Source organism: Oratosquilla oratoria, chromosome 34 (genome assembly GCF_046742065.1).
Source record: "Oratosquilla oratoria isolate Oo_2021 chromosome 34, ASM4674206v1, whole genome shotgun sequence".
In the NCBI taxonomy this organism is placed as follows: Eukaryota; Metazoa; Arthropoda; class Malacostraca; order Stomatopoda; family Squillidae; genus Oratosquilla; species Oratosquilla oratoria.
In genome coordinates, this window is record NC_134810.1 from 34,079,138 (window position 1) to 34,093,982 (window position 14,845).

At 33.3% G+C, this 14,845-nt stretch overlaps 1 protein-coding gene across 1 annotated transcript; it reads left to right on the top strand.

Moving 5' to 3' along the window:
• Window positions 1–6,588, top strand: LOC143018179 (uncharacterized). Its single transcript, XM_076173358.1, has 3 exons — window positions 1–299; window positions 2,870–3,049; window positions 5,907–6,588. The coding sequence occupies exons 1-3, from the start codon at window positions 207–209 to the stop codon at window positions 6,207–6,209; spliced, it is 576 nt and encodes a 191-aa protein (XP_076029473.1). The 5' UTR covers window positions 1–206; the 3' UTR covers window positions 6,210–6,588.
• Window positions 6,589–14,845: the final 8,257 nt, after the last annotated feature.

Consider the following 14,845-nt stretch of genomic DNA (forward strand, 5'->3'; position numbering starts at 1 on the left):
GTCTGGGTCCCATCATCAAAACAAAAGGATAAGTTTGTTTACATACAAATCATTCGTGATAGTGGGAGGTTTTTTTCTATTTGCGGAATAAAAGTAGTGCAGGCATTGCACATAGTGGCGGAACGATATAATCATACTTATAGTGAAATAAATATTATAAGATACATTAAATCTGCTAGTAAATTGAGTTCAATCCTGCCAAAGTTATGTCAGACAAGGAAGATGATGATGCACTATGTGTTGCCAAGAATGCCACAGATCTTCAAAGGATGAAATTGGAGAAACTAATGAAAAATCCCGTAAGAATTGGGATCTGTAGTATAAGTGGGAATGATGATATAGACACAACTTTAGCATAGTAACTAGTTGATAGGATACAAGCTAAACTGCTACTAACTGGACTGACATATTATAACCTAACAAAATGTTCTGTCAAGACCTGAACACCCTCAAATCAAGACCAGTTTGTATCTGCAAATTTAAATGACAAAAGCACTTCCCATGTGAATTTTCCAAGAGCTTGGATTTTGAAAATTCCACACTATTAGGCAGAGCCTATCTAATCATAAACTAACAACTTAAGAAATAAAGAATGACGGTCCCACTAAACGCCGACCAAAACCACACAATGACATTTTTGCTCAAATGCATAATTCATATATAAAAAAATAGCATATGGTTGCATTATTTGACCTATTTTCTTTAACATGTGTGATTTCCATGTAAAATGATCAAAGAGAACTTACGTTTTTATCCTCTGCAAAATTACTAACCAGCAACCAATGCCGACCAAACCCAAACAACGACGGCTTTTGCTCAAATGTATAATTTTAAATAAACAAGTAGCATATGAATGCATTATTTGACCTATTTTCTTTAAAATGTGATTTCCATGTAAAATGATCAAAGAGAAGTTACGTTTTTATCCTCTGCAAAATTACCAACCGCCGACCAAAACCACATAATGACTGTTTATGCCCAAATGCATAATTTATATGTAAGAAATAGCATATGGTTGCATTATTTGACCTATTTTCTTTAAAATGTGTGAATTCCATGTAAAATCATAAAATATAAGTTAATTTTTTGTGATTTGAGCAAAAGCCGTCATTGTTTGGGTTTGGTCGGCGTTGGTTGCCGGTTGGTAATTTTGCAGAGGATAAAAACGTAACTTCTCTTTGATCATTTTACATGGAACTCACACATTTTAAAGAAAATAGGTCAAATAATGCAACCATATACTATTTTCTATAAATAAATTATGCATTTGAGCAAAAACCATCATTGTGTGGTTTTGATCGGCGTTGGTCGACTTTGGATGGCGTTTAGTGAGACCCAAGAATGATATTAAATTCTAAGTTTATTCTAAGAAAATCATAGCTTGGTATAATTTCAGTGGGCTAGAAAGAACCAGACTATATATCTTGGTATCATTTGATGAAAATAGATCATAACCAAGTTCAAAAGGAGACCTACTGTCATAATCATTATGAAAGAGTAGGTCTCCTTTTGAACTTGGTTATAACACATTATGATAATGTGTTGACTAACTTTTGTTTCTTAGCTTTTGTCAGTAGCCACAGAAGCCTAGAAAATTATAATATATAATTTTGGTATTTTCTTTAGAAGTGCAAGTCTATGCAATATAACATTAGAAAATTAAATCTTAGGTTTGTCAATTATAATATATTAACATAATATACATTTTTCTTTGTGGAAATCAGTAACAGAAAACAGTACTAAAAGCAATACACAAACAAACGGAGTTGCGGCAACTCCTTGAGATGCCATCTTTAGACTACTAACTTATACCCCAAACTGTTTTATGAGAAGAGAAATTGTTGCATTAACAATGACCACAAGGGACATTAAGGCAAAATTAATCTATGTGTGGAGAGTTGTTTTGGTATTTTGTGTCCTTTTTGGTCTACAGTCTGCTGTTTGTATGTTAAGAAAACTTGTGTGATGTACATTCAGCATGTGGTTTGTTAGTAAGTTGAGAGATGTAGCCTTGTAGAGCTGGTGTTTGTGATGTAAGTTGTTTTCTTAATTTTTTGTCTGGATTATTTATGTTGTGGTGTCTGTGAGAGATTGTTTCATTTCTTTTGTTTTGTTAAAGGGAATGATACTATGTATTAGTGTAATGAATCAACCTTTGTACTCTGTGTTTTCTTCTCTTACTGTTGTGTAATCACTGAATGTGGGTAGTGTGATTTGTGGTGTCAGATTTGTATCTTGGATTAGTATTATGTGGGTGTTATGTTCATGTGGAAAGTGATGCAACTCCATGTGTTTGTTTGTTTGTTTTTTATTTGGTTAATGTTTATTTGTAGTATGTTTAGAATGTGTTTTTCTTTTGGTATAATTTTGGGCACATGTTTTGTGTGATAATTGCAGGTCCAGTTCTTTGTGTATTGGAAAGTGTATTGCATGTGAGGTGGAACTAATAGTGATGTGTGTTACATTTGATGGATGTGTATGTGTAATTAAATGGTTTTGTGCATGTAGAGCATGTGTATGGGCCTGGATTGGTTTCAGTGTCACTGGCTAATAAGACGAGGTGTAGGAGGATAGATGCCAGGATGCCACCTTCTAATGTGAAAAAAAAAGAGAATAAAGGGGGGAGGTAGTTTGGCATAAGTGGATGGGTGAATAGAGTGAATTTCTGGGCCTGATCCTGAGGCCAGATATCAGCCCCTCGGGGCTACACCTCCTTTGTCTGCAACTATTTTCCTGCTTCTAACTGCACTGCAGCCTCATGTTTTCATGTTTTAACAGTTTCAACTTGCTTATCTGATATTTTATTTATATTTTCATTTTTTAGATTATTATTATTATTCTTTAATATTGTTTTTTCTGTTACTTCTAGGATAAACCTGCATTTATTCCTGAACGACCTAAAGAGAAACCATTTGCTGCTGCTCCAGAGTTTGTTCGCAATGTAATGGGATCAAGTGCAGGTGCTGGAAGTGGAGAATTTCATGTTTATAGACATGTGCGAAGGAGAGAATATGCAAGACAGGAATACATTCAGAAGAGGAAGGAAAATGTAAGTTAGAACACTGACTTGTAAAACTATTTATATGATAGGGAACAAAATGTTTACTATATTTGCTGCCTTCAAATGATATGTATATAAGATACATCTGTTTTACAAAGGAAATACATTTGAGAGAAAAGAATAATTGTAATATTTGTACATTTACATTTTTTTTTTTTAAGATATTTAAACATATTAACTATGGAGGGGATTCCCCAATTACAACCAGAAAAATCTGTGTAAGTGGCCTAAATCACAGGCAGTGTATGAGTTGAGATAGGTTTAGCATGTTGCCTTGGCTGAGTAAAAATGCGTGACTGTAGCCAAAAAGATACATGTGGCCTAAATCACAAGTAATACATTAATCCCTTATTCCCTTCTAAAGAGGGTGGTTCTTTCCCAAATTGGTAGCAAAAAAGATTGTAATTCATTTCAGTCACTGATGTCTCCTTCCATACTGGGTGGCACTTTTCCTTATATTGTCACTGGAATGATAATCTTGTGCTACTTTTAATAGTTATAAAATTCTTCATTATCAGTAAAGTTAATTTGACTTATATAGTGTAATCATAGTAGCCTAATATATGTGAGCTACCTAATGTAGGAACACAATGAGTAGAAATAATAAGTTTGACTTCACAATAAAATAAATACCCCCAGGAGTGGCATAACAGAAGAAAGTAAATATTAAGGGAAAATTAAAGGAGGCACAAAACTTAAGCCAGCAAAGGAATGGCAGGGGAAAAGACACTTTTATATAGTGAAAGAAAACATTATTATATTGACCAGAACCCAAGAGGACAGAAGTAAATGAGGACAGCAGAGGTAACAAAACAGTCAACATTATGTACTCAAATGTATAAAGCTTAACCTCAGATGTTCCTGAGTATAAAATTAAAACAGGGAGTGTGGTGACAGAGTGGGTTTGAATGCAGGCATCTGGAGACAACAAGCTAGCTGAATAGTGATGTCTTGCTAGATCCATTGTGTGATGCCATTATGGGCATACAGAGGCATCAGTGCTAAACCTGCAGTGCGAGTAATAGCAGAAAAGTTGAGAAGTCATTTATATAAATACATAAAAATGCCATGAACAAGCTGTGAAAGGGCAGTGAATTTAAAAAGTGTCTTGTGGTGCACAAAATATTTCCTCTTGAAAAATGTATAGAAAAAATATGCATACCCCAAGATATTTTTATTTTCATTTTTTCTAGATCTTGTAACAATTTTCAGTCATTTTCATCTTTTGATCTCCTTATGATTTTTGCATCATCTGCAAACAGGTAAAAGTAGCTTGTCATTCTTTCCATCATTTCATTTATGTAAATCGAGAGCATTACAGGTACCAATACTGACCTTTATAACTGCTAGTTACTTTTTTCCACCTTGACATCTTACCCCCTTTTCAAGACAACAAATATTATGGTATTGTATATACAGTAAATGTCTTGGGAGTGTGAAAATGTCATGAGAAATTGGTATCTAGGGATGGATGCAAAAAGATTATATAAATGTGTGATTACCTTCAACACTGTATGAAGCGGAGACTTAGACTGAGGAGAGAGAAAGGAGCAATTTCAGTGCATTTGAGATTAAATACTTGAGAAATATGATGGGGGTTGTGAGGATGGATAGAATTAGAAATAGGAGGTAAGGAGAAAAGCAGGGGTGGAATGGGCGCTGGCATATAAGGCTGATGAAAGAATACCAGAATGATTTGGGCACATGTGAAGAATGAGTGAAGAAAGACTGGCAAAAAGAGGTGGATGGAGTGAACTTGAGGGGAAGACGAAGAATGAGATGGATGGATGGAGTGAAGGGGGTTTTCAGTAATAAGGGAATGTCTCTTTAACAAGGAAGGGAGAAGGGAAAAGATAGGTACGAGTGGAGAATAGTTGTAAATGGACAAACATCAATAACTACACCAAATCCTGAGCAACAAAACACCAATACCTATATTGTCTCTTTACAACTTCATGCAAAAATATAAAACTCATAACCAAACTATAAGCACACTTGACTAACTAGACCAACCTTTGAAATGTAAGGTAATATATAATGAGGGCACAAGATTGCCCTCAAAGATAGAAGCACTTGTAAACTAGTCAGTTGCAAAACAAAGAAGATTCACTGCTAAAACAAGACAAATCACCTGCATTATTATATACCAGGTAATGTGCTGTAATTACATGATTTGTCCACCAGATATTGACACTGCTTATAGATTACTTGCCTCGAAATGAGATAATCTTGAATATGTTTGGCCAATACAATTTTCAATTCAGAAATGACTGTCACATAAATTGTGTGTGTCCAGAGACAACAGGGAACTTGTCAGTGACCCATAGGGTTGTAAGATAGGAGGGAATGCAAGTTTGCTGTATAAAATGTTATGCCTCATTAATTGATTGATATCCATTAGTTATGACATTTTTAATGACAAGAAAATAAAAGAAAAAATCAATAATTGGAAACATGCATCCTCCAGTGGCTGGCAACAGTCCTTGGGCCCTCACATAGAGCTTCATGGAAAGAAACAGTGATTGTTGTCTGAATTCTTTTTGTGTGATACTGTTTCTATGTCACTGACTTGTAGTTGGAGGAGAGGAGTAATCATTCATTGTTAGCCTATCAAGTCTGAACCTTCTGATGGAGATGAGAGTATTGAAAAGTTTTGTAGTACCACCTCTTGCAGGTACTTGTCATTGATCCCTAAGGAAGCTTTGTTTTCTTATAATTAAATGAAGTAATACCTCATAAAAATAATTACTGCAACTAATATATCTTAGGAATAAATCCTTATAGATGTTAGTGAACCCCATACATTCATGGATATTGTTATTAATGATATTTTTTATTTTTTCAGGAATTCCAAGAGGTAATTTTTCAGGAAAAGTTACTTCAAAATAAACGTGAAGCAGAAGAGAAAACAGCAAAGAAAAGAGCAAAGCGTCAAAGGAGGAAACAGAAAATTAACTTTAAGAAACAGATGGTAAAAAACAAAGCAAATGAAAGAAAAAGTTCATCTGAAGAAGAAAGTGAAGATGAAGAATTAGAGGAAATGGCTATGATTCATCATGTTAAAGACAAAGGAAACACAAAAACAAAAGTTGTTAATAGTGATAAAGAGAGCACAAAGAGTAATAATAATGATGATGGAAGTAGATAGTTTGTAAGAGGGTTATGAAAATAATTGTTGCCTTGAGTTTCACTGACTGAAAACCTGTAACTCCACAGTAGTCATAAATAGTCCCTGGGCCTCATAGATCTCTCCAGTATGAAATATTGAACTGTTATTAATGCTGAAAGTATGAGAATGTTTCTAAGTTACTAGCTAGTAGGATAAAAAGGAGAACAGTAACCAGTTTTTAGCTCTCCTTGTGCAAGTGTTTGATAGTTAAAACTGACTGAGAAATCGTGAGAGCCAATATAGGATTTTGAAGACAAGCAGGAGGAAGATGATTCTCCTAATTGTCTGACTCATAGAGCTACATTCAGGCCTCATTGTCAGTCCTTTATAAAAATAATAAAGATATTTGACTTATTAATTTTTTTTATTGATTAGACTCCTGATGACAGAATTACAAAGGGGTAAGATTTTGTTCCTAGATTTGTTAGACATGCATTATCTTCAAACAGGTATGAGGAGGGAGGGTTGCTATGTAAAATGAAGTGGCTGGACCTGCTGTGGATGTGCTGTGTCTTGCTGTATTGCCTATGGCCCAGGCAATGGGCAGGAGGCAGGGATGATCTTTGATCCATGAGGAGCCAAGATGAAAAGAAAACTAATGGGTGATGAATGGGAGTGGCTTAAGTGGGGTTGGATGCTTGCTTTGGCTAGCTACCTCTCTTGTAAAGGATAAGAAGCCTTTGATACATAGATAGGAGGTATTTACATACTGTATAAGCCTGTGGCTTGCTATACAGAGACTAGGCTATTTTGTATCATATTTTTTGTGCATACACATACAGGATGTTCTGCCACTTCAGCTCAAACTATGAAAGGTAGGGAAAAAACACAAAGGAAAAATGTTTTATTAGATATCTTGTGTGCACAGTTTCTAAGTTTTCCTTCAATATTTGGTGTGCCCACCGCACATTGACCAAACTGTTTCCAACCATGTGAGGTAGAATTCAAAAAGAGGCACAAACAAGTCATGATGGAATTCCATTTCAAGGATGTATCACTCCCAGGTGTTCACAGGTACTGAAGTAGGGTAATGCACCCCATCACTCATCATTTAAGGACAAAATAAACATTATTAGTTTTCAGAGGATTCCGATTTGCAGAGAAACATGGTCTTAATGCTGAGGACATTTTCTGGGTTTTGAAAGAATGTGATAATGTGACTGGTCAGCATAGCACCTTGGAAATATTTAATGTCCAAATCAATCAATTATTGCCTTGAGTTTCACTATGCAGAAAACCATTTAGCAGTAGCTGGTAATGGTCCTCAGGCCTTCCCACAGATCTCTATGAGAAGAAAATTCATAATGTCTGCATTCTGGGACTGTTTCTGTGTTGCTTGCTAAAAGTGGTAGGGGAAAGGAAGTAGTCACCAATTGTGAGTTCTCCATGTATGAGTGCAAGAAATACAGCTGGAATTGATAGAAAGACCTTTGGGACCACTCTAGAGACCGTGTTAGCCCTATATGGCTCTCTATACTTCCTGATAGAAATCTGTAATAAGTGGAAGAAAGGTGATCATATGAATAAAGGCAAAGTTGTGGGGACAGAAATAAATGAACGAGTTTCATACAAAGATAATTTTTCTTCCATTGACCAATCAATCTGTTGCCCCTAGACTTGCAGAAGATCTGGGGCTTTCAGGAAACTGTGAACAGCCTCCAGGTAGACCACAGGTCACTATCTCCTCTCTAAATGATTTTTCTTATGCTAATATTTTTTCATCTCTTCTTTTTTTTATTTTTACAATGTACATCTTGTATTCAGCCAATTATTTCTCTTTGTACTTGTTCCACACATCTTTGGCACATACTTTTCCACTCATGTTGTTAAAAAAAAACCATGAATATAACCCAATTCTTCTTCCTCTTTTATGTCAATCTAAATACCAAGGGTTTCTTCCTTCTTATAAGGAATGTAGCCAAGTTAAGGTAAGCACCCATTCCCACCCACTCCATCATTTATGGTTTCCCTCTCATCTTGGCTCTTTGTGGATGAAGGGCCATCCCTCTCTCCAGCCCAATGCCCGGGTCAAAAGCAATGCAGCAAGACACAAAACATCCACAGCAAGGCAGCTTCACTTACACTGTGACCCACCCTCCTCATCCCCTTATGCAGAAAATAGAGAAGAATGGGAGAGATGCCTACGGGATGTATCAAAATATCATCCATACACAACCATTTTCCACTCACACCTATCCCCTGCCTCTTAGTTTCATTAAACTCCTGATCTGCTGCTTCAGAGTACATACATACATATATATATATATATATATATATATATATATATATATATATATATATATATACACACATATATATATATATATATATATATATATATACAACCCTTCTCCACTCACACCTATCCCCTGCCTCTTAGTTTTATTAAACTCCTGATCTGCTGCTTCAGAGTACATATATATATATATATATATATATATATATATATATATATATATATATATATATATATATATATATATATATATATATATATATACGCACACACGTCAACATGTACAAAGAAAAAAAACCGGAGTTCAGGAACCATGATGAAATAAGTACAGTAATTGCACCACACTCAGAAACAGGTACTTTAATCTCGACGTCTCCAACCCTTTCCGGGGTTCGTCCTCAGGGGTTACAATGGTGTGGTAATTATATCTTCCTTTATATACTTAAATATATGGGTCACTTGTAAAAGAAAGCGGGAACTCCATCTGCCTACCCCCATTCTTCCTGTCCCAGGAAATTCACATGAACAAATGCCTGGGAGTTAACCTGGAGTTCCGCGAAGGGGTCGGGCTTTCCAGGCCTCTCACATCAGGAAATGCCTAGGTGGAGAAATGTCACCCTCCTGCTCTCGGTCACACAATCTCCTAATGTCGACAGCAGGCGTGACATAAGGCGATTCTTTATTGACATTTACGTAGATAAAGAACAGTATGGACAGTAACAGTCTTTGTGGTGCTCCACTATTTTCTTCATCCTGGCATCTTATTTATTTCAATCAATCTTTCATAAATACCAAAAAGATTACCTGAAAGTTCACTAATATGCTCCAGTATCCATAGTTGTCGTTTGTAAGTACCTTGTAGACGGTTCTCTCCAGATCTAAGTGTACACTAAAAGCTCTTGAGTAAAGTTTAATAGGTTCACTCCAAATGATCTTCAAGTTCTGAAACCGAATTAACTTTAGCAAAATGTTTATTTCCTCGAGGTATTTGACCCATCTGCTTTTCGAAATTATTTTGTACATTTTTGCTGTCATGCTGATGAGAGGCACTGGTATGTAGCTCAGTGTTTTTTCCTTTCTATTTTATTAGTTTCTTTGCATTGTTTTCCGTACTATCTCGTTTCTCTGTTTCCGTACTGTCCGTCTTGTTTCAATACTATTCCTCAGTTTCTGCTCTAAAACTATCCAGAAATTTTGCTTTCCTGCTTCTATTGTCATTTCTTTTCTTGGCTTAAATGGCAAGTTTTCTTATTTGCGCTTATTGTTCCTCATTTGCGACACGTCCTATTTAAATATTCTATATATTCTTTGTCCGCTAACTTCCACGCCCACTCCATTACTTTGTTTACTGTAGCTTGTGACCTGAATTCTATTTTTCAACGGACGTGCTCCCCTTTCTTTTGTACTGGCCGAACCTGAACTCTTCTTTTTAATCATGTGCATTAGAGTTATTTCTCATGATTATTGGCGTAATTTCTCTGGGATTGCGCAATTCGTGTTTCTTTCTTACCACCAATGAACTCTTCTTTTCGCTCTATGACTTTCATACATATTTATCTAGTACATCTCTGGCGAGTGTCCCCCCTATTCTTAGTACTCACATTGCCCCTTCCTGTACTTATCTTATTCTTGTCTTTTTTGTTTACACGATTCCTCCTCTTGTGATTTGATCCATCTTCTCAACACTTTTGTCATCGATTTAACATCCCTTCCATTTGACTTGATCACACTACCCTCTCATTTGCCATATAACTTAATTTCTTCTTTCATTTTCCTCTAATTATTTGACCAATTTCTGATATCTGAGCGTCGTTCCGAATAATTCCATTTCACTGTTGTGAAATACCACACGTTCCTAAACAGCCTCTATGTCTCTCCCATTATTTTTGCAGGAATGTGTGTGCGTGCATGTGTATGTGTGTGTAATAGGTTACATTTGTAATTTCACTTTTCTCCTCCATATGTTCAATTCAGACCGTTCGTTCGTTTTGATATATGGTTGTTATGAGTGTAGATTACAGTTCTACACTGGGCACGTGACTAACCACTCTGGTGCATACCGTAATACAAATCCATTGGCTATACTCAAATTATTCTTAACTTTACTCTGATGTGGTTTTGTCGTCGCCTCTATGTAAGAAATATTCTTTTCTGGTAGACTGTAGGTAGTCCAACTTTTTCACAATTATCACTGTAGTGTCTCTTAATTTATTTGAATTTAAAAATTCTGCTTCTTTATCATAGCTCCTCTAAAACAGTAATATTTTTTACTTAAATGGTTCAATTTTTGGAATGTCTTCTAAATCAGCCAGGAGCGTGTTGAATAGTCTTGGGCAAAATTTTCAAATGTACTATCTCCTATCATTTTATGGAAATGTGATTCAAATATTCAATGTTCATCTGATGCACTCCACACTACAATATTTGTCGATATTTATGATGTCGGATGCTTGGGTTTACCGAATATTGTTTTATAGATAAAAAGACAAAAATTTTATATTTATTGTTTTTATTGGCAATCAGTGGAGATATATTAATTAATGATATACTCTTTCAAATAGACTTTTCCCCATCAGTATACCAGGTTTATTTTGTATATTCTGTCGTCTTTTGTTATATTAATTGATAGTCTAATGAATCTATCAATAGTCTGAGATATGATTATGCATACTCTAATTTTTTTCCTTGTATCTTCATATAATATATATATATATTTTTTTATAAATGCAGTATAATTTCTTACTTGGTAATACATACATGTACCGTATTCTGCATAAGCTTAATTTTGTAAACTTACTAACAATAATTACGCTTAAGTTTTCCATTGATGTTGCTAGAATCCATTTAATTGTACGATCTATTTTTTTCAGTTATCCTAAATTATATGCTCTCGTTTGCTCTTTTATATTTTTTCTAATATATTATTGATATTGGTAACTAGAAATGAATGTGGATATCATCTGCATACAGTTTGAAATGAAGTGTTGTTTGAAAATCTTTGACAGTTTTATCGTATGTACTTTTTCAAAAGTGTGCTGCTTTGCGCTACGTCATTTTGTTTCCTTGTTTTTAATTCTTATTATGATATAGCTACAGTTGTCTGTCAGTTAATATTCAAGTTATGAAGTGCATTTTTGCTAATACCTATAAAATTCAGATTTTCTATGATCAAGATTATAAAATACTACGCTGAGATCGAACGTATATTCTACACTTTCCTATATCAACTATTTTTACTAAATGATTCATGAGTGACCTTAGTGTTGTTTATATGGATTTTTTTATCCGTTGAGTGTCCGATATAATCTTATACCTCAAAGGTACTGTGAGAGTTTTTTCGTGTATCATATCTATGGCTTTTTGACGCTCATGAAAACTGTACTAAACTTATATATATATATATATATATATATATATATATATATATATACACACATATATATATATATATATATATATGTATATATATATTTATATATATATATATGTATGTGTGTAGGTGTAGGTGTGTGTGCAAATAATACGGGGAAAAGGAGACACGGATCTACAAAAAAAAAAAAAAAAAATGTGGTTCCGAGTTTATTTCTGACCTGTTTCGCCCTAACCTTCCTCTGGAGAAGATTAGGGAAAAACCGGTCAGGAATAAACTCGGAACCAGACCTGTCTTTTTTTTTTCATCTTCAATTTGTCATAATGTTTCAATACACACGCAGACACATACACACACTAATATGAACTATTAGAATTATTAATAAACGTACACGTGTATGTATGCATGTATATACATATATATATATATATATATATGTGTGTGTGTGTGTGTGTGTGTGTGTGTGTGTGTGTGTGTGTGTGTGTGTGTGTGTGTACGTGCATATTCATAGATAGTTCCAATCGTTTATGTACATTCTATTATACGTGTATAGGGTTTATTATATGTTTAATTGTTGTCATGTGTCATTGTTTTTCAATTTAGTTTGTTAGCCATTTCTTATTTCATCTTGCTTTATATTTTGTTATTCTTTTATTTCTTCCATTTGTCGATTTTCTCATGTTAGTAATTTAAATTCTTGAATTTCAAATCACGTATCATGTTACCTTTTATTATTAAGATTTCTTTTTCTATCGAATGATACATTTCATTGTAATTTGTGAGAAATAGGTCTCAATAGTTTAACGTTTAACATCGATGTATTTCTAATTTTTCTAACCAGTTGAATTAATTGTGCTCAGTAGACTATTTGTACTTTGCTCAGTAAAATCATATAGGTTTGATTGTATTTCACTTCTAAATTCTGTTTTCTTATGAGGACTATATTTTGCATATGTTAAGATCTAATTTTATTATTCTATGAAAAATATAGTAAAGTCATCCTCAATGCTATTTTTTTCGTATACTATAAGTACATGGAATTTCAATGTTGGCTTTAAGATGCCATTGAACAGATCATGTATATAATTGACAAATATTAGCATTCCGTCAAGTCATATGTCAAATTCACCACATTGTAATCTTAATCTAACTTATCTGTTGTATTTAGGTGAATATTAAATCCACTAATAAAAATCATGTGACCTATTTGAAGGATTTTATAGAACAATTATAACAATCGTTATGTTGTGGCATTTAATGTCCAAATCTAAGTATTCGAAAGTTTCATTGTTCATATTGTTTTTCTTACATATTTTTGTAAACTATCAGTATACTACGGGAACTTTATTATTATTATTTTTTTATATGATGAAAAACATGGATATCATATAAATTTGGGCAAATTGTTTATTTCATCTTATGACCAATGTTGGTTGAGACGCGTGTATCAAGATTCCTTTTTTTTTTTTGTTATCTGTTCTCTGGTCTTGTTTGTTTTGTTTCCAACCGACCGATTGATTACTAATCAAACTGCACTTTGTTTTATCTCCAAAAGTTATGATCCTCTATGTTCTGAATCTTGTTATTTTTCTATATATTTTGGACGGTAGCCATTATTGTTCTTATATATATATATATACATATATATATATATATATATATATATATATATATTATATATATGCAAAGTAGACGACTTGGAAAAAGGAAACTAACGAAGCAGAGCGCTTTCGTATATTACATCATCATTGCAACAAGTAAGGTAATTGTTGCACTGAAGATGTAATATACGAAAGCGCTCTGCTTAGTTAGTTTCCTTTTTCCAAGTGGTCTACTTTGCATAAGTGAACACACGTACCCGTGTTCTTATTAGCATATATATATATATATATATATATATATATATATATATATATATATATATATACATATATATATATATATATATGTTGAGACATTCTGACAGGTTGATGTAAGCGGAATTTGAAAAAGCATACCTGCGAAACTAGTCAGGAATAAACTCAAGACTAAGACTCCTGTGTTTCCTATTCCGCTTACATATATATATATATACACATATATATTTTTACATATGTGTGTGTGTATACATATATATATATATATATATATATATATATTTCTTATATACATACGTTTTTTTGTACAATTTATTTATTCTTAATTTGATTTACAATCACAAAGTTTATGACTGTTACTGCATTTGGACATTTCTGTTCCAGGGCAGTTTCTATTACTGTGTCTGAAATTCTTAGAATATTGAAAGATATTCAAGTGTAGTACATTGAATTCATTATTTCTTCCATATATGGTATATAAACACCCCTTCTCACCTGTTTTGGCATTCGAATGATATATCATTGGTCTTGTTGATTTAGGTGTCATCAACACGGCCAATACATTTTATATAAAAAAAAAATTGTTTATCACATTTTTAGCCTTTATATTTGTCACAAATTTCAAATAAAAAAATTCTTGGTTTAATTTCTTTAACCATTTATTCTTTATAAGGATACTCAGTTATAATCATCATTGTGCACTTTACATAGTTTGGTCTTAGACATAAGCATCTGTTTTTCTTTTTATCTTTTAATTACAGCATTCATGTTTTGTCTTTTCCGACTTATTTTTGCCATTAAAGCTCACTATCAGGTAACCTTGTACATCTTGAGCTTCTACTTTGCTCATTGTAGCTTTAGTATTCATAACTTTCTCATCTTTACCAATTGCTTTAATCGCCCCCAAATTTTTTGTTTTTACCTTTCATATTTTCATTCATCTGTTAACTTAGAATGTAATAAGATACTTGCAATTTAGATCTTGTTCCAAGTGATTCAGGTTTTGAAAAATAAGTTTCATGAGTCAATTATAACCTATTCAAAATGAGGTTTACTCGCTTCATACCAATTGTTTGATATATATATATATATATATATATATATATATATTTATATATATATATATATATATATATATATATATATATATATA

Bases quoted from the DNA above. Each gene is read 5' to 3' on its own strand.
- LOC143018179 (XM_076173358.1), top strand. From the start codon at position 207: ATGTCAGACAAGGAAGATGATGATGCACTATGTGTTGCCAAGAATGCC. The intron at 300-2,869 runs GTAAGAATTGGG...TGTTACTTCTAG, and splicing joins AGAAACTAATGAAAAATCCC to GATAAACCTGCATTTATTCC. The intron at 3,050-5,906 runs GTAAGTTAGAAC...TTATTTTTTCAG, and splicing joins TTCAGAAGAGGAAGGAAAAT to GAATTCCAAGAGGTAATTTT.